Source organism: Sorghum bicolor, chromosome 1 (assembly GCF_000003195.3).
Source record: "Sorghum bicolor cultivar BTx623 chromosome 1, Sorghum_bicolor_NCBIv3, whole genome shotgun sequence".
In the NCBI taxonomy this organism is placed as follows: domain Eukaryota; kingdom Viridiplantae; phylum Streptophyta; class Magnoliopsida; order Poales; family Poaceae; genus Sorghum; species Sorghum bicolor.
Genome location: NC_012870.2, coordinates 67,208,873 through 67,227,232, shown reverse-complemented (window position 1 = coordinate 67,227,232; position 18,360 = coordinate 67,208,873). Strand labels below are relative to the sequence as shown.

Here is an 18,360-nt window from a genome sequence, read left to right as displayed (position 1 = left end):
AGTCTTGCAATTACCTGGAATTGCACCCAATCCTGCGGATTGTTGTGGTAGCCCTAGGGTAGTGATAGCCCTAACGGTCGACGTATTCCACCTCGTTCGGATCGGTGTTTGTAGGACCGTAGTCAGAGCTTCCTAGCCTCCTTCTCATCTCTTTCTGTGGTTAGTGTTCTGATGTCCCGAAATAGATAATCTTGAAGTAATTCTTGATTCTTAGATGTAACACTCTCGTGTTAAGCGAACTAAAACATGACATGTCATCATGAGCATTGCATAGTTTATTGTTAAGTAAACCCTGATGCATCAACTTAAAATAAGTTTATTTTGGATGAATGTGTTTAGAAATTTAAAGTGTGTTTATTTTATGTATGGATGCTCGTTTTGGAGTTTAAAAACTTTGGGTGAAAGTTTTTTTCCGAAAGACTTAGGGGGGAACCCTAGTTTTCAAAACCCTAGATTTGCCCCCTTTTGTGCAATTCAAAAACCAAGCAAAATTTGAAGTTGAGTTTAAAAGCAAAGTTGTAGATCTTGTCAAGATGTACAACTTTGGTGTTTTGAGTTTTTGAAGTTTCAGTACAAAATCCAAAGTAATTTTAAAAAAATACAGATTTCCGGAAAGTGTCCCCTTTTTAAACTTAAATCTCCAATTCAAAATCTGTTTGGAATTTTGAAAAATGGTCAACATGAGAGTTGTAGGGCTTGAAAAGTTGAACAACTTTCATGTTGGAAGTTTTTCAAGTTGTTTTGGAAAATCAAAAGTAATTTTGGAATTTCTAATCTGCCTTAATTCAAAATTGGAATTTTTCCCAAATTGAGATTTGCTTTCAAACTGTTTGGCTCAAATTCATCCCTTTCCACTTCAAATCTGTCTTTGGTCATTAAAGATGTTTTGTAGCTTACAAAATTTTGCACAAGTTTCTTTTTGGTGAAAAGTTGACTGCAGTTCACTCTTTGGTCGATTTTTGCAAAACCAGACAAAAAGGGGGGGATAAGCTTTGGCTCCTGTTCATGGCGGTGGACACCCGAGTCTGGATCGGTGAATGCCAGCGCGTGAGCCGCCGTTTCATCTCGTCCAAGCGCGTGTTCACGTCCGTGACGATGTGGAGCACCTGCTGGCAACCAGGAGCGCGACGTGCCCTTCTCTCCCGCGAGCACCGACCTCCTTTCCGCCACCGGAGCACCGAGGAGCAGCACCTCGTCCCCATCCAAATTGGCCGTGCTCGATCCTCCTCGTATCAAATTGAGCTGTCCTCTATGTCCGTCACCTCCTTGCGAATCCAGAACACCACCAAGCTCGCCCCATAACCCTCTCAATCGCCGGGACGTCGCCATCTTCTCCATCTCCGGCCAGAACCGCCGCCGTGAGCTCTATCTCCGTGGCCAAGCCGTTCTCGAAGGTTTCACGTCAATCTAGCTGGTGTTCCTATCTCTCCTTGTCAATCTGGTGCTCATGCGCTTGCTACTTTTCCTTGGACACGAGCAGGTTCACCGGAATAACGTCGCCGGAGCCGGAGCGCCCGCCCGATCGCACTGTCTCCGTCGCCAGCAACTTCAGCTGCTTCTCCCGCCGTGGTGAAGTGAGCATCGTGTTCCCTAAACCACCTTGAACCTCCCTACACCCTTCGTTTGCTCTCTACCGGGCCCTAGTGGCCGGCCGACAGACGGCCATGGCGACCGCCCGCTCCTATCGTGGCCGAGGTGGTAGCAGTGAGGTAGAGCGTCCGCGAGTGGTACCAATGGAGTCGCGGAGTTGAGTCGGAGCTGATGCGCGCGCGCGCAGGGGCCAAAGGCCTCGCTATCGGTCGCCGGAGTCGCGGCCGAGCCGCCGCGCGTGAACGGGACGGAGCTGACAGGTGGGGTTTGCCTGTCAGCGTCCCGCGTGAGGGAGAGGGCGCGGGTGTGCGCAGCGCGGATGCGGGCCGGAAGCAGTGGTCCGGTCTGCGGCCCAGTTTCCAAGCAGCCCACTGCGCAGTAATCTTTTTCTTTTTCTTTTTATGCAGTTTTTTATTTATATTTGAATTTGTGTAGTAAATTTTATGCTGATCCAAAAATTATGAGAATTTTTGTATGGCTTCCTTAAAATGAGTAGGACACATGAAAAATAGTTAATTATATTTTCTGGTAGTTTGCATGTATGTAAAAATTACCTCTGTTTATTAATGAATAAACCTTCCATGATTTTTAGTAAATTATGGGTATATCCAAAAATCATGAAATTTAATATGTGAACTTGTGTTACTGTATTCCAGCTTTAGGAATATTTTCAGCTCTTTTTGATAAAGTATGATCTGTTTAATAATAAAGCTATTTAAATGCTTATAAAAGAAATAGAAATAATTATTCCTTTAGGCTTTGTGTGATATTCTGGATTGATTGGCAACCAGCGGTTACTTAGCATGATATGCTCCCTGGTTATGGTTTATTTTCATATAAATAATCTTTATGGTATGATAGATTCACAATATTGCTTAATAAAAATAATAAAGTTTGTTTAGTAGCGATTTATGCTTTGATAACTAGCTTTGTTTGTTTCTTTACCATGAAGGTAAATTGTACTCGAGATAGTCATGTTTATTGTTGTCATCCAAGAACACGTAACCTGTCTTTATCATGCCATGAGTATATCATAATCATGCATATGCACTTTTACGTATAGAATACGCTCCGGAAGAATCTGATCCCCAGTGGGTTTCTTCCGAGTTTGTGGATCCTTCGGGTGTTGTTGAATTGCCGAACGTCCCCTCCGACCAAGGCAAGCCCCGGACATTAAACCCTATCCTTGTATTTTCATAAAGTTATTTATATCACTTGAGTTAATATGATGCATTAGGTGAATAGGAGTTGAGTGAATCCTAATTGCTGCATTATCTACCTTGATGATTTCAATATTTACCTTGATACCTGTTTTATGAAAATACTTAGTATGCTTAGCCCTGCTTATTGGATAGGTTTTCAAATGAGAAAGTTTGAAGGGTTGTTGTGGAATACTTTTATGGTTAATGATGTTCAACTTGAGACCGGTCGGTGGACTTGCTTTAAGAATGGAGTCTTAAAGTAGTGTCTCCAACTGTGTCGATTAAGGACCGTACCGTTGTTGGCCTGTTGTGATTGAGAACTTTGAGTACAGCCCGCATGCGGCGGTAAGCCTTACCTATAGCTATTCCGATACTTGAGAACGGCTAACCGCGTACTGGGAGTGGAAAGATGGCGAGAGTAGCGTGTACCCACCTTACGGATCTGAGATGACCGGGAAACATCTAGATTGGCTGTAGGATGGTGGTGTACTGTACTCTCGGGTGACGCTGGACCCGTTCTTGTATGGGAGGATCTATAGAAAAGGTTGACATATGCAAGATTAAGTTCTACATATGTCGTGTGGTACTGAATCCCCAGCTGGGTTTAATCGATTCGAATCGCCGTGTTTCCTCGGATATGGAGCCTCAATCCTCACCCCATCATCGTAGTAATAAGTGAATCTTTGGTATAAGAAAGAGATGATTTGTTTATGAAAGTAGGATAATGATCTTGGTTAGTTATAAGTGAAAATCTTGAGTTAAAACTTGAAAGTAGGCTTTACTCTTAGTAAGCTTTTATGCAAAAGAAATACTTGATCTTGATTAAGCCTTACCTTGAATCCCTATAGCCTGCATACCTGAGTCTCCACCTCTTTTATAGTCGGTTAAGTCTTGTTGAGTACTTTTGTACTCAGGGTTTTATTAACCCATGTTGCAGGTGAACCTCTTGATTATCCTTTTGATGGTCATGGTTATTTTACTCTTGTGGAGGAGAGTGATGATGATGAACCTGATGTGTGACCTTGGGCAAGTAAAAACTTGTTGTGTGATCTATGGTTTATGTAATATAAAGTTCCGAAGCTTTTATGTATCAAATACTTATGGTTTGTAAACTATGAACTTAAGTTTCAATATATGTTATGTAACCTTTCCGCTTTTACTCTGATTTCTCTTATCTATGAAATGTTGTAATACTGTGATGCTTGATGAGGGAATTCCTGAAAAGATTGTTACGTGGATGATTCGGGTTTCCCAAGGACACCCGACAGACTTCTTGAGTCATTTGGAACTCATGCACGTCGATCAGAAGTCTTTGGGACAATGATGTGTGCATGTGGGCCATTTAATTCAAGAGGTTCTGCCACATTAGATCAACTAGAGAACTCTCAGGAAACTTCCTCTCTTCCCACCAAAAATAATTATATAGTTATCCTTGGGCGATCTTGATTCTTAATTAGTACACTCACGTTCCCTGTGGAAAATCGATACTCTGGAATACTTCCGGGTGAAAGCTACATCGGTATCCGTGCGCTTGCGGATTTTTCTGTTTGCGTTTAAAATACCCAACACCTGCACCAAAACAACATTGCACAAAACAGCTCATTTTGATATCTAAATCTATTCTCTACATTTGTCATCTGTATTTGAATGTGTTTTTTATACTGATGAAGTGATGAACTATGAATGTGTTTGAAATCTGTTTTTAAATCTGTGTTTATTGATATGTTATATGTTCAACGGGCTATGGGCTTGGGCTGGCCCAGCCCTCCATTTTTGTCGTGCCTGACGGGCCAGCCCGGTACGCAAAAAGGCCCTCGGGTCCGTGCCTGGGCTGGAGGTTAGGCACGCAGGCCGGTAAGGCACGACCCACAGGGCATGACGTGCCCCCTCGGCCCGTTAGGCAACGTGTCGTGTCGGGCCGGGCCGGGCCGTTGTCCACGTATAACCACCGGAGCCTCTGCACAATCACCACATGGTGCCCAACGTGTCTTGCTGCTCTAAGCCATCTAAGTGATGGCAATGTCCCGCTGCTCTAAGCCATCTAAGTGGCAGCAACCACCTAGAGTAACTAAAGAGTTACAGCAACAATGATGAACGCGTGCCACTAGATGCTAACTCTAAAAGCAAATGTACTAAATCTCTCTCCAATCCCACTCTAATGCAACCTTAAGTAAGGCCTTGTTTACTTCTAAAAAATTTTGCAAAATATGAATAGTAGCACTTTCGTTTGTATTTGACAAATATTGTCCAATTATGGACTAACTAGGCTCAAAAGATTCATCTCGTCAATTCCGACCAAACTGTGCAATTAGTTTTTATTTTTATCTATATTTAGTACTTCATGCATATGTCTAAAGATTCGATGTGACGGGAAATCTAAAAATTTTTGAAAATTTTTTGGGTAACTAAACAAGGCCTAAGCAAAGTGAGTGTAGTGTGTTCTTGACCTCTAAGTGTGCACAGATATCGCCCAAGGGTGCTAGCCGAACCCACCTCTGTTTATAGACCCACCAAGGTCTTGTTTATGCCTTGTTTAGTTTCCAAAAATTTTCAAGATTTTCCATCACATCGAATATTGCGGCACATGTATGATGCATTAAATATACATGAAAACAAAAACTAATTACACAGTTCATCTGTAAATCGTGAGATGAATCTTTTAAGCCTAGTTACTCCATGATTGGACAATGTTTGTCAAATAAAAACGAAAGTGCTACAGTGTCAAAATCCAAAAAAATTTCCAAACTGAACAAGGCCTTAGTTCCAAAATTTTTTGCAAAATAGAAATAGTAGCACTTTCGTTTGTATTTGACAAATATTGTCAAATTATGAACTAACTAGGCTCAAAAGATTCGTCTCGTCAATTCCGACCAAACTGTGCAATTAATTTTTATTTTCATCTATATTTAATACTCCATGCATACGTCTAAAGATTCGATGTGACAGAGAATCTGAAAAATTTTGCAAAATTTTTGGGGAACTAAACAAGGCCCAAGAAACTAGCGGTTATCTTCCCCATGATTTTCATGTCCATCTTCAATCTTCTTATCCGTTTTGGCTATAATGTAAAAACCTAAATGTTGCGATGAATAAAATCTTGCCAGCCGCGTTGGTTGATAACAGCAGAAAGCAGAATACCAATTTATTTCCGAGTACGGGGGCAACTAACTAATGGCAAAGCGACATTAGGAGTGAATTCTGATGTGTGCTGGCAAATCGTTTGGAAAGAGCGGTGTGCATGCAAATTTCCCAAGTACGTACAATCAATACCCAGGCCAGAAGTCATGGTCTTTCAGGTTCAGAAAAACAACTTCAGGCGAAGCATTTCTGTATCCGGGCATAAAAATCTCGCTGCTGTTCATGCTGCCCGCACCGCAACATGCCCCGTCGGCTTACAATTGGTTACCAGGCAACATCCATGATTTGAATATGATAAGGAAAGTGGTACCGTGCTGCATTGAGATTACCACTTTAGTTTATCCAATCGCCGTCGATACATCTTCTCTTCAGAAATGCGACTGGATCCATCACTTCCCTGATCGACAGCTGGGCAAGCTTCGCCATGCCTTTCTGCCAATTTGCCGGTTTTTCGAAATTCCTTGGCCATTTTGCTGCCAAAAGAGGAACAACATTTCTGTAGATGCAACAAATATCGCCTAGGCCTTGTTTAGTTCCCTCCACAATTCAAAAACTTTTCAAGATTTCTCATCACATCGAATCTTGCGGTATAAAGTACTAAATATAGGTTTAAAAAATAACTAATTACATAGTTAGGTTTGAAATCATGAGAGAAATCTTTTGAGTCTAAATTAGTTCTAGTTAGACAATAATTGTCAAATACAAATGAAAATACTACTTTTTAGATCTAAACGAGACGTCTCAATAGGATGTGGAGAAAAGCAGCATCCGTTTTCTGCCAAAACTAATGCAAATAGGCGGGGTTTCTGCACTGTAACGGCACGGCGCCGGAGGGAGAACGGAAGATCCGGACAAAGCTCCATTCAGGATGGAATCCATGCCCATAATCAGGTTTTGAAAATGGCGAATTGGGGAGATCAAGATCCATGCACAGGTCACGCAGCTTTGCATTGAACACCTATTGTTGTTTTTTTTTTCTGGGTCCTCCCGGACAACAGCGAAAAATAAGAAACCAAAACTGGTATGTGCACACGGCCATTGATCCCTCAAAAGTCTGCACACTGCTTCGTGTGCAAGTCTTCAAGCCCCCCAACTCCACGCTCGCGCAGTCCCAAAGCCCAAGAAACCAACCCCCAACGCGCGCGAGAGAGCGAGAGGGAGAGCCGGAGAGGGGGTGAGAGTGGGTTTGCTCTTTGATTGGCCGCGGCTAAGCACCAAACCTTGGGGAAATGGAGCTGCTCAGTGGTGCAGTGGCGCAGCGGGAGCTTGGGGAAGCGGAAGCTTGCGAGCAGCCAGAGCACTACTAGCCATTACCCAGCGCTACCCTACACTGACATATCCATCGATCTGATCGCGCTCAGCAGCGTGTGTACAAAAGGCCGTGAAGGCGGTAAGACCGAGCTGCACTGCACTGGGTAAAGGTGGGGTGTGAGGAAGAAGCGAGAAGCCCGTGAGCTGCTGGCTGCTGCGGTGCGAGGGAGCCAGCCAGGGTTTCGTCTCGTCTGGCCGGCCCTCTTCTCTTGGCGCGGCCATGGACGCCTACGAGGCCACCAAGGTGGTGTTCTCCCGGATCCAAGCGCTAGACCCGGACCACGCCGCCAAGATCATGGGCCTCCTCCTCATCCAGGACCACGGCGAGAAGGAGATGATCCGCCTCGCCTTCGGCCCCGAGTCTCTGCTCCACGCTGTCATGGCCAAGGCGCGCAAGGACCTCGGCCTGCTCCTCCCGGCGTCGCCCACCTCCGTCGCGGCCGCTGGCCACGCGCCGTTCCTGCAGCTCCCACGCCAGAACTCCGGGCGCGCCGGCGCGCCGTCGCCGCTCTCGGTGTCCTCGCCGTCGTCATGGGGCCACGCGCCGGTGTTCTCCAGGAGCAACAGCACGAGTAATGGCACCGCGGAGGAGTCCACGGGGGCTGGGGAGGAGCTGCCCAGTCCCGTGAATGGCGGCGCGGCGCCGTTCTATCCTCATCAGTCCGCGGACGCGCTCCTGGACGACTTGCAGCTGCAGGAGCAGCTTGCGTTCCTCAACGAGGGCGGCGCGAACCCGTCCCACCAGCTCCCCGGGTTCGACGGCGGGGAGTGCCGGAGCCCCGGCCCGGGTGATGCCGGTGGGATGTTCGCGTTCGGCCTCGGGTGGCCCAACGGCGGCCCAGCGCACCGCCGGAGCGCGTCAGTCAACGAGCTCTGCCTTGGCAGCGGAGGCGGCGGCGATGGTTTCGGGTGGAAGCCCTGCCTCTACTACGCGCGCGGGTTCTGCAAGAACGGCGGCAGCTGCAGGTTCGTCCACGGCGGTCTCCCTGACGACGCTGCCGCGCTCGCTGGCGCCAAGATGGATGCAGCCGCCGATCAGCAGCAGCAGCAGTGCCAGGACTTCCTCATCCGCTCCAAGAGCCAGCGCCTCGGCCCCGCCGCCTTCCCCTACTCCCCCACTGGCTCCCTCCCAGGCTCGCCCTCCGCCGCTAGCAAGTGCCTCAGCTTCCTGCTGCAGCAACAGCAGCAGCAGCACGACAGGTAGAGCTGAGCAGACGCCTTTCACATGGTCTGACCCCCAAAACTCGAATCATTCGCACCAAAGCTCCAGCCTTTTTTTCGTCTGTGCGCGTGCAGAGCCGCGGCGGCCGCGTCTCTGATGCTGGGCGGCGGCGACGAGGCGCACAAGTTCATGGGCCGGCCGCGCCTGGACCGCGCCGACTTCGCCAACATGATGAACCCCGGCTCGCGCCAGATTTATCTGACCTTCCCGGCCGACAGCACATTCCGCGAGGAGGACGTCTCCAACTATTTCAGGTATGCATGCACGCACACATGCTAATGTGATGCTGCAATCTTTGCCTTGCTTCGGTAGAACACCATGGTTGACCGACCCTTTGCGCTTCTTGGCAATGCGGTGCAGTATCTACGGGCCAGTTCACGACGTGCGCATTCCCTACCAGCAGAAGCGCATGTTCGGGTTCGTCACCTTCGTGTACCCAGAGACGGTGAAGCTCATCCTCGCCAAGGGCAACCCGCACTTCATCTGCGACGCACGCGTGCTCGTCAAGCCCTATAAGGAGAAGGGCAAGGTCCCCGACAAGTACAGGCGTGCATTGCCAATTCATCCTTCGCTTCCAGCAACGGCAATGGCGGCATGCAGTTGCTCGGGTTGACTGATTTGCTGTTCTCGCTTCGCAGGAAGCAGCAGCAAGGGGACTTCTCCGGCTGCACGACGCCCCCCGGCGGGCTGGACGCCCGGGACCCCTTTGATCTGCACCAGCTCGGTAAAAAGATCCCCTAACGATGTTATCTTTGGTTGGTTGTGTTGTCGAACTTGGACCAGTCGTTGATACCTAGTGTGATTTTGATTTTGTTGTGGTGATTGTCAGGCGCGAGGATGCTGCAGCACTCAAACAGCGCCAACGAGCTGCTGTTGCGCCGAAAGCTGGAGGAACAGCAGCAGGTTGCCGAACTGCAGCAGGCCATTGAGCTCCAGAGCCGCCGCCTCATGGGTCTTCAGCTGCTCGACCTTAAGGCTCGTGCAGCAGCAACAGCAGCAGCAGCATCGCCACTGCCCACACCAATTGCCAATGCCTTCGCGTCCAGCCAACTTGTGAGCACCATCGTAGTCGAGTCGCCACCAGAGTCCGGTATGCTTCTTGAAGCAGCACGTTGGTCGCTTCAGTAAACCAAATTTGTATTCAAATGTTACTGATCATTGTGATTCCTTGGCCGTTGACAGGGGAGCAGCTCAAGCTGAGCAGTGGATTTGCTCTGGAGGGGAAGGTCAACGCCGGTGATAAGGAGGAATCTGCTTGCGACGCCGCTGATAGCGACCAAAGGTGGATTAAACTACACTAAACAACCCATCGTCATCATTCCCACACTTAGCTTTCATGAATCATGATCGGATAGATATATTGATATTCAACTCGAAAAAGTTCAAAAACATTTGAGTGTGTCAAAGCTTGATCGCTACTTATTCCCTGACACAGTGGAGAGCACAATTTGCCGGACAGCCCATTTGCATCCCCAACCAAGTCTGCTGCGCTTGTGCATGACAGTTTCTCCGCCACGGAGACTGAGAACACCTCATCCCACATTGGTGTCGATGCCGGTGTTGGGAACAAGATCGACGGTGGTAGTAACCATCTCCGCCCCCCTGCATTGGAAATTCCTTCGCCCAGCTCCTACTTCTTCCCCATGCACAGGTGCGGTTTGCCTCTACTTTCCGTGGCGCCGATTATTTCCATGAACATTCTGTCATCCACGAATGAAATGATGATTCTCTCAATGCAATGAGCAGGCTGTCCTCCGATCACGGAGCCATGGGGATGTAAAGTTCACCATTGGAAGCAAGTGATACCCCCCAGCCTAATCATAGTAAGCACTAACGGCCCTCTTTATTCCGACTCGCTTCTCAAATAACAACCTTTTAGCTTTACTAATTATTCTGCCCTTTCTCTCTTATTTTTTTCCTCTCCCCTTTTGCTGCTTGTGGTTGTGACAGGAATACTAGAAGCCAAGAAAAGCGATGGTGGAATATATAGGAAAAAAAGAAGTCAAGTGTCAGCATAGTGTTAGCTCCCTTTCTTTTGTTCTTTTAGTCCCAACCTTTTTAGTGGATAGTTCTACTAAATCACAAGAGAAGAAGATGCCATTAGCCTTGATTAAGAAAACGGCGCATATGCAGTATTGCCAGATATAAATATATATATTATATATACAAATAATCCCTCTAGTGTTACCCCTAGTTTTTAGATATATATAAATAGTATCTGTACTTAGTAATTACCATTAGCAGGTAACATCATATCAGCACAAAGATGTTACTGTGACAAGGTCCTTGATGTACTCTACAACTACAGCCACCTCTTCCACTAGGTTTACTAAATGTGAGGTTAATCCACAATGCTGGTACCAGCCACAGCCACAGGTCACATGTAACCAGTACAGCTAGAGCCTGCTGCGAGATACTAGGGCCGCCCAGTGACTGGATTCTGGAGAGGAGCACATGGCCATGGCAGTTGTCTGTAAGCTATTTTAACTGCTACTAGTGCAAGATCCCAAGCCATTCCTATGGATAGAGATGTGTGTTCGTGTGTGTGCTTGTGAGATCTTGTATGCCTTTAACACCTTCAGTCGCTGTCTCGGTATGTATGTGTCTCCTAGTATGTATGTCCGCTAATCAGCAGAGGCAGGTCGCTGCAAAATACTACTATATGATGATTATGTTGTTCTGCCTTTGTTCCCATCTGGTTGAGTGGATCTAGTGTAGTTGACACCTCTTCTACAGAAAGAATGGAAGTAAAGTGAGAAAGAAAGTTTGTGTGCAAGTGTTTTGCCCCTCCATTTATCTCTCATCTTTCGAAACTTTGAAAGGGATTGGGATCAGGTGTTGCTTGTTGTGAGATGGCTGTCAGGATGTTGACTAATGATTTGTGAGTGAATTTACGATTCGTAATTCTTATTGACCACTAGGATCTTTTTATGATTTGTGATCCTAGTCATCCTACTACACTTCCACCAACAGAATTCAGGCATATTTTGTTTTGTTCAGCTTATTAGTCGCTGATCCTTGACCCTAGAACACTGTATCAAGGACAGTCCTGTTTGTCCAAAAGTATCTTTGGCCTTGTAGTTCCAAAAAATTTTGCAAAATCGACACTGTAGCACATTCGTTTGTATTTGACAAATATTGTCCAATCATGAACTAATTAGACTCAAAAGATTCGTCTCGTCAATTTCAACCAAACTGTGTAATTAGTTTTTATTTTTGTTTATATTTAATACTTCATACATACGTCTAAAGATTCGATGTGACGAGGAATCTGAAAAATTTTGCAAAATTTTCTAGCAACTAAACAAGGCTTTTGTTTACCTGATTATGCAAAGCCTGATGCAGCAACATCAGCATGAACGTTCACGTCAGTTCATGTCGCGGAATTAATTAATAATGCTTTTGTGAACCAATCCAGAAGTGACTCGTTTGCCTGATTTAGCTAAGCGCTGTCTATGTGCTTTGTGATGATGCCAACATGTTGCATCTTGGTCCATACTGTACGCCGGACCATCGACGGGCTGACGACTTTTGCTATCAAGAAGCCAAGCCAAAATGTTGAAAAATCGAGGCAAATTAAATCGTATTGTGGTTCTGCTATTAAGCCTGACCTAAATATCTGACATTAGACGAAATTAGTACCATGAAATTTACCATAAATTGTTGCCACGTTTGTTTGTGTTGCTTTAGCATTAACTCTGACTCAAATTCTCTATTAAATAATTTTAAGCTTGTTCGCCTCGCTAACGAGGCATGACTGAAAAATACTGTTTACTGATTTGTTATGATAGAAAAATACTGTTAAATGGCTAACATATTCGACAGATAATCTCAAGTGAACATTTATTATTAGAACTAGTAAGTTGCTGATAAACAATTTTAAAAATATTGTATAAGACATGAACATCAATATTTAAAATGACTAGTGTTCAAAGGACTTAGGCGTTGTTTAGTTCACCCCAAAAACCAAAAACTTTTTCAAAATTTCTCGTCACATCGAATCTTGCAGCACATATATGATGCATTAAATATATATAAAAACAAAAACTAATTACACGTTTGCCTGTAAATCGTGAGACGAATTTTTTAAGCCTAGTTATTCTATAATTTAACAATGTTTGTCAAAAAAAAAAACAAAAATAGTATAGTGTCAAAATCTAAAACCTTTTTAAATCTAAACAAGACCTTAAGAAACCGCTTATATATTTAGAGGACTTCATGAATAAAAATGAATTTAAAAGAAATGACGGTAGACCGTGGTATGGTAACTCAAACGTGTCGAATACGTATTTGATACAGGATGGAGTATTATATCCTTTTTACACCCATGTCCTATACAGTACTGTACGTAAGTACAGACGCGCATTGGAGTTGACCAGTATCTCCCGCGTCCGTATGTTTCTCGCTTGCGCCTACGGTTTGACGGTGGTAGACGAAACGAAGCATGATCCGTCCGACTCCTCGGTGAAAAGGTGGGGGCATCTCCATAGTCCATCCCCACCCTGGCAGGCCTAGTCACGCCCATGTGGCCTGCGCAGTGTGCCCCCAGCTTTTATCATGCCCATCAACCGCGCGGGTACGTGCCATAGCCCTGGTCCGCTGCGCCCCCCCGGCACGTACCGGTCTCTCGCAGGCCCCAGCCTGCCCTGCCCCTGCACACACATGCATGGCGTTGTGTCTTGCACCTCATGCCGCGGTACAGTTTTTGACCTCCTCTTTCCCTTCTCACCCCTTTCAAAATTTGAAACGGTTCCCATAACAAAATAGTAGGTTCTCCCTTAACATCGAACACTGGTCACTGATGATGCCTCAAGCTCTGTTCTTCCGGATCAGTAGTAGTACCAAACTGCCGATGATCGCTCGTAATCAGCAGCCAAAATTTGCGCAAAAGGTCGCTTTCGAAAAGCGCGGCCGGCTCGGTCCAAAGCCTTTTCCCTGTCAAAGGGCAAAGGCACTGTAGCGTCCCTGTAAAAGCCCTCTGAATCCCTGCACATGCACACAGCCGGCAATCGTTACCCAATGAACAGAGCCGGACAGATGGCGCGACACGACAAAGTTAAAGCAGGGCAGGGGCGCGAATACCAAGGCGCGCACGAATCCGCGAAACAAACCCTGATTAAAAAAAAAACCCACAGGGGCCTCGACGCAAAGTTCCCGCGGTCAAACCAAACCCGAGGCCGCGCGCGCGACCAAATCGGGGGTCATTACTGCCGCGGTGGCCGCGGTCCGGGGCCTAATCGTCGTAGCACAATACTCACTGGGACTACCACAGTGGGCTAGTGCTCTGCCGCGCAAGGGGCCAATGCCAGCGTGCCCTGCCGCCGACCCGCCCGGCCATATGCGTGTGCCCGCGCTCAGGGGCTCAGGACAAGCAGGCGCGCTGTGAGCGGGACAAGTCGTGGCGCTAGACGCCACGCCGGTGGCAGAGGGCCCCCCGCGATCACATCCCGGGACCCCGCGTGTCGCCCCGTCCCCACCGCACCCGGTCACCCACGGTTTCTGCTCGCTCGTCTCGTCTGCCACTGGCATTGGCAGGCACGCCGGCTGTGTGCTCAACGAGGCGGGCGGGCGGGCGAGCGGGCGCTGCTGGTGCTGGGGCTCTCCCGGGCCGTGGGGCGCGTGCGCGTGCGAACGCAGCAGCCATGCCCCATGCCACCCGCGTCCACGTACGCGCGGAGCGTGGTAGGGCACGGCAGGGCACAGCCAGGAACCGAGCTCTGATCCGTGGTCAAGCGAGCGACGGAGTAGGAGGAGGCGGTGGTCGTACCCGCCCTAGGCTCGGTCCGGCTGCCGTGCGGCGGTAGCTCTGTGCGTGCGCATGTGCCGGCATGTGCGGCGGCCCCCGTGCTGTGAAGCTGCTGCGCGCCATCGCCCGTTTGTCCCTCGCGCCCTCCGGATTCGGCCGCGGATGCGGATCGCGGGTGGCACCTGACCTGCATCGCTGCATGTGGGTTTAAGATTACAGATCTCTTGTTCTCATCTTGCGCCGCCTCATCTTGTTTTGACGCGGCCGTAATCTGTGGCCAGAGATCCGTTCGTCGACCCCAGAGCGGCCGCGCCAGTGCGCCACTGCTTGCACAGCACAGCGCGGATAGACATATCCGTTCGTGTTCATCTAGGTTGGTACCAGGCTGGGTGCAAGCATTATGTGTCACTAGTAAAAGTTTTTGTCAAACGTGAGGCGATCTCATTTTTCTTACTACTCCGAGCCGGCTGTTCGGTTGTCTGAAAATACATGGCTAAAAAAAAATACTATTGACTGTCGGAAAAAAACTATAGCTTTTAAGACAAAGGAATTTAGCCGGAGTACTTTAAAATACATTAGGGAATGTTTGGTTAGGAGTGCATGTATTGTAGTATTTTCGTCTTATTTAGACCATGTTTCATTCTCCTTGCTAATTTTAGATAGCTAAACTTTAATCACTTTAGTAGCTAAAGTTCTAAACACATTAACTAAAAGAAACTAAAATAGATTAGTTCCATTAGTCATCCAAGATTAGCTAAAATAATTTTAGCTACCTAAAATTTAGCAAGGGAACCAAATAGGCCCTTAGTAATTAATGTTCAATTATGGACTAACTAAATTTATAAGTTTCGTCTCATAAAATACTCTTTAGCTATGTTTTTTATTTCATAAATATTTTATATTTAATATTCCATACCTATGTCTGAACATTCGATATGATAAGAGTTAAACTTTGCCATCGCCAAACAAAAGGCCTAATACTACACGCACGACGTGATTTGGGCTTTGTTTAGTTCCAAAAATTTTTATAAATAGACATTATAACACTTATATTTGTATTTGATAAATATTATTTAATATGGACTAACTAAACTCAAAAAATTTGTCTCACAAAATTCAGACCGTGTAATTAATTATTTTTTTATCTATATTTAATGTTACATAAATGCACCGCAAATTAGATGTGACGAAAAAATCTAATTTTTTTAGTAAAATTTTTTAAAAAGCTAGCCATCAAATGGCACCTGCTCTCCCAAGGCTAGCCATCAAATGGCACCTGCTCTCGCGGTCCGGGTACTGGCACGCTGATGAGTTCGGCGCGATGAGCTACCCTTGCCCCTGTAGCGGTTTGGTCTCATCTCCCGTTTCTGTCGAGGAACAGCTGATGCTCTTGTCGATAGATCGATCGCGAGTCCACCCCCGCCTGCCGGAGCCGCGGTAGTTACAGAAAGCGGGCAGCCGGGCACCCTCCCTCGATTGCCTCTTCGCCGCACGTGCGAAGTGGCACGGTACATGCTGTATATCAATATGCCTATATGGGGCTCATCCGCCACGGACACGTGGGCAAGCTGTAATGCTGTATAGGTCTTGTTTAGTTCATCTAAAAATAAAAAATAAATAAAATTCTTTATTACATTCACATCAAAATCTTATGACACATGTATAAAATATTAAATATAAAACAAAACAAATTACATAGTTTATTTGTAAATTATAAAATGATTTTTCTAAATTTAGTTAGCTCTTGATTGAATAATAATTACTAAATAAAAATAAAAATATTATAGTATCTAAACAAAAAATTGTCGAAACTAAAGAAGGCCATAGACGGTGGCAACAAATGCGCCAAGCCATGACGATCCGAACTGTGGGCGGGCGTGCGTACGGGTGTGAGTAACAGGAGGAGCACGTAACAGCTACACCATGCATGCATATGCAACTGTAGGGTTAGGGTATATCGCTGTGCTCTCGAGGTGACCTGCACGCATCCTTGTCGCGCCGCGATCTTCGGTGAGTTGGTTGTCGATTGAAACATGTCCACATAGAATTTCAAAATTTCTCGTCATATTAAATTTTACAGCATATATATTGAACATTAAATATATATATAAAAATTAAAACTAATTATATAATTTATCTATAAATTATGAGATGAATTTTTTAAATCTAGTTACTCCATAATTAGATAATATTTGTCAAATAAAAACAAAAATACTAAAATAATAAAATTCAAAATATTTTTGAAACGAGCTCGCTTGCGAGAATCAATAGTTCGATGCCCCGGTCCACCCATCCATGAATGAATGGCGATCGCAGTACAGTAACCCGCCGGAACAACACAACTGAAGATATGCGTTATTTTATTTTCCATTTCCGCGAAAACACTCGTATGACAGCGTGTCGGAGGAAATACGCGTATGTGATGAATTGGATATTAGATCAGAGATGTCTACCTAACAAACATGACAAGGAGGGGTGAGGTAGATGGATCATAACTGAAATAAAATATGTGATTAGGCGAAAAAGAATTCCGAAAAAAATATCAGTTAACTCTATGATTTCTATGTGTAGTAGTATCTACTTATATGAAATCACAAGTATTGAAACTTTCACAGAAAATATAGACTGCGGGTCACCTAGTAGCAAACTAGTACTACTCACTCCATTAGCGTAAGTCGTTTCAATTTATTTTAGAGTCAAAACATTTTAAATTTGACCAAAATTATACTTTCTCCATACCTATAAAGAAAACTGTTTAAGATAACGACATGATCTCCAAAACATAATTTTGACTTTTATTTTATAAAAAAAATTAATCAAAAAGTGATATATGTATATTTTTATGAAAGTATTTTTAAAGACAAATTTGTTCATATGGTTTTTACATTTTCAAACTCAACAACAAGTTATATTCCTAATATTTGACATAAACTTTTTCCAAAATGGCTTTCTTTGCAAACACGGAGGGAGTATAAGAATTATAAAGATTTATGACATAAAATAGAAATGCTATAAAAATATAATTAATGAAGAATTTAGCGATACTTATCTAGTATCATAAATATTATCATTTTATTATATAAATTTTGTCAAAAATAAGATGTTTTAACTCTCTACGAAAGTTGGAATAAGTTATAAATAGAGTATCACATAAAAAAAATCTAGATTGAAACTATCAGTGTAAACATAAATTTATTTAGATTTGTTCTAATTTGACCAATATTTTAGCCTCGAGCATCAATATAGGAAAATGTAATATTGCTAATATATGTTTTTAAGGAAAACATTGACAATTATATGTTGATGATCCTAGATTCATAAAACATTTTTTTTTCATTTTCAAAACTTATTTTGATGACGTTTTTGTAGTGGGCTTGCATGAGTGGTAATAAAAGGAAAAACAAAACTTGCGTGATCATGGAGTTGGTCTCAAGCCCTCAAGGGTGGCGCCTACCGTATTCAAACATGCTTATCCAAAGCCTTGTTTAGTTTCCAAAAAATTTTGCAAAATTTTTCAGATTTCCCGTCACATCGAATCTTTAGACACATGCATGAAGTATTAAATATAGACAAAAATAAAAACTAATTGCACAATTTGGTCGAAATTGACGAGAAGAATCTTTTGAGCCTAGTTAGTCCATGATTGGACAATATTTGTCAAATACAAACGAAAAAGCTACAGTGTCCATTTTGCAAAATATTTTGGAACTAAACAAGGCCCAAAAGTAGCAGGGACCGGGAAGCCATTAGTGATGGGGCGGCCCGGCCTACAACAACTGATCCGCAGATCTGCTTCATTGGCCTTGGCCTTGTTTAGTTCCAAAAAATTTTGCAAAATAGGAATAGTACCACTTTCGTTTGTATTTGACAAATATTATCCAATCATGTACTAACTAGACTCAAAAGATTCGTCTTGTCAATTCCGACCAAACTGTGCAATTAGTTTTTATTTTCGTCTATATTTAATACTTAATGTATGCGGTTAAAGCTTTGATGTGACGGAGAATCTGAAAAATTTTGCAAAATTTTTTGGGAACTAAACAAGGCCCTTGTTTAGTTGCTGAACGAAAACATTTCGTGACACTGTAGCATTTTCGTTTGTTTGTGGTAATTATTGTTCAACTATGGACTAACTAGGCTTAAAAGATTCG

General features: G+C 44.7%; 1 protein-coding gene across 2 annotated transcripts; it reads left to right on the top strand.

Moving 5' to 3' along the window:
• Positions 6,972 to 11,239, top strand: LOC8083677 (zinc finger CCCH domain-containing protein 22). 2 transcript variants are annotated; one of them, XM_021455795.1, is made up of 9 exons: positions 6,972 to 8,441; positions 8,538 to 8,717; positions 8,824 to 9,003; positions 9,102 to 9,187; positions 9,293 to 9,553; positions 9,646 to 9,745; positions 9,899 to 10,114; positions 10,210 to 10,286; positions 10,414 to 11,239. In XM_021455795.1, exons 1-8 carry the CDS (start codon positions 7,462 to 7,464, stop codon positions 10,241 to 10,243), a joined length of 2,037 nt encoding a protein of 678 aa, XP_021311470.1. In that variant the 5' UTR covers positions 6,972 to 7,461; the 3' UTR covers positions 10,244 to 10,286; positions 10,414 to 11,239. The 2 variants fall into 2 exon arrangements, with proteins under 2 accessions (XP_021311470.1, XP_002467925.1); XM_002467880.2 differs by having other exon boundaries at positions 6,973 to 8,441; positions 8,824 to 9,009.

What these genes read in the sequence shown, in the direction of transcription:
- LOC8083677 (XM_002467880.2), top strand. Translation starts at nt 7,462, where the DNA reads ATGGACGCCTACGAGGCCACCAAGGTGGTGTTCTCCCGGATCCAAGCG. An exon ending in CAGCAGCAGCAGCACGACAG is followed by an intron (nt 8,442 to 8,537) that starts GTAGAGCTGAGC and finishes GTGCGCGTGCAG; the next exon opens with AGCCGCGGCGGCCGCGTCTC. An exon ending in CGAGTCGCCACCAGAGTCCG is followed by an intron (nt 9,554 to 9,645) that starts GTATGCTTCTTG and finishes GGCCGTTGACAG; the next exon opens with GGGAGCAGCTCAAGCTGAGC.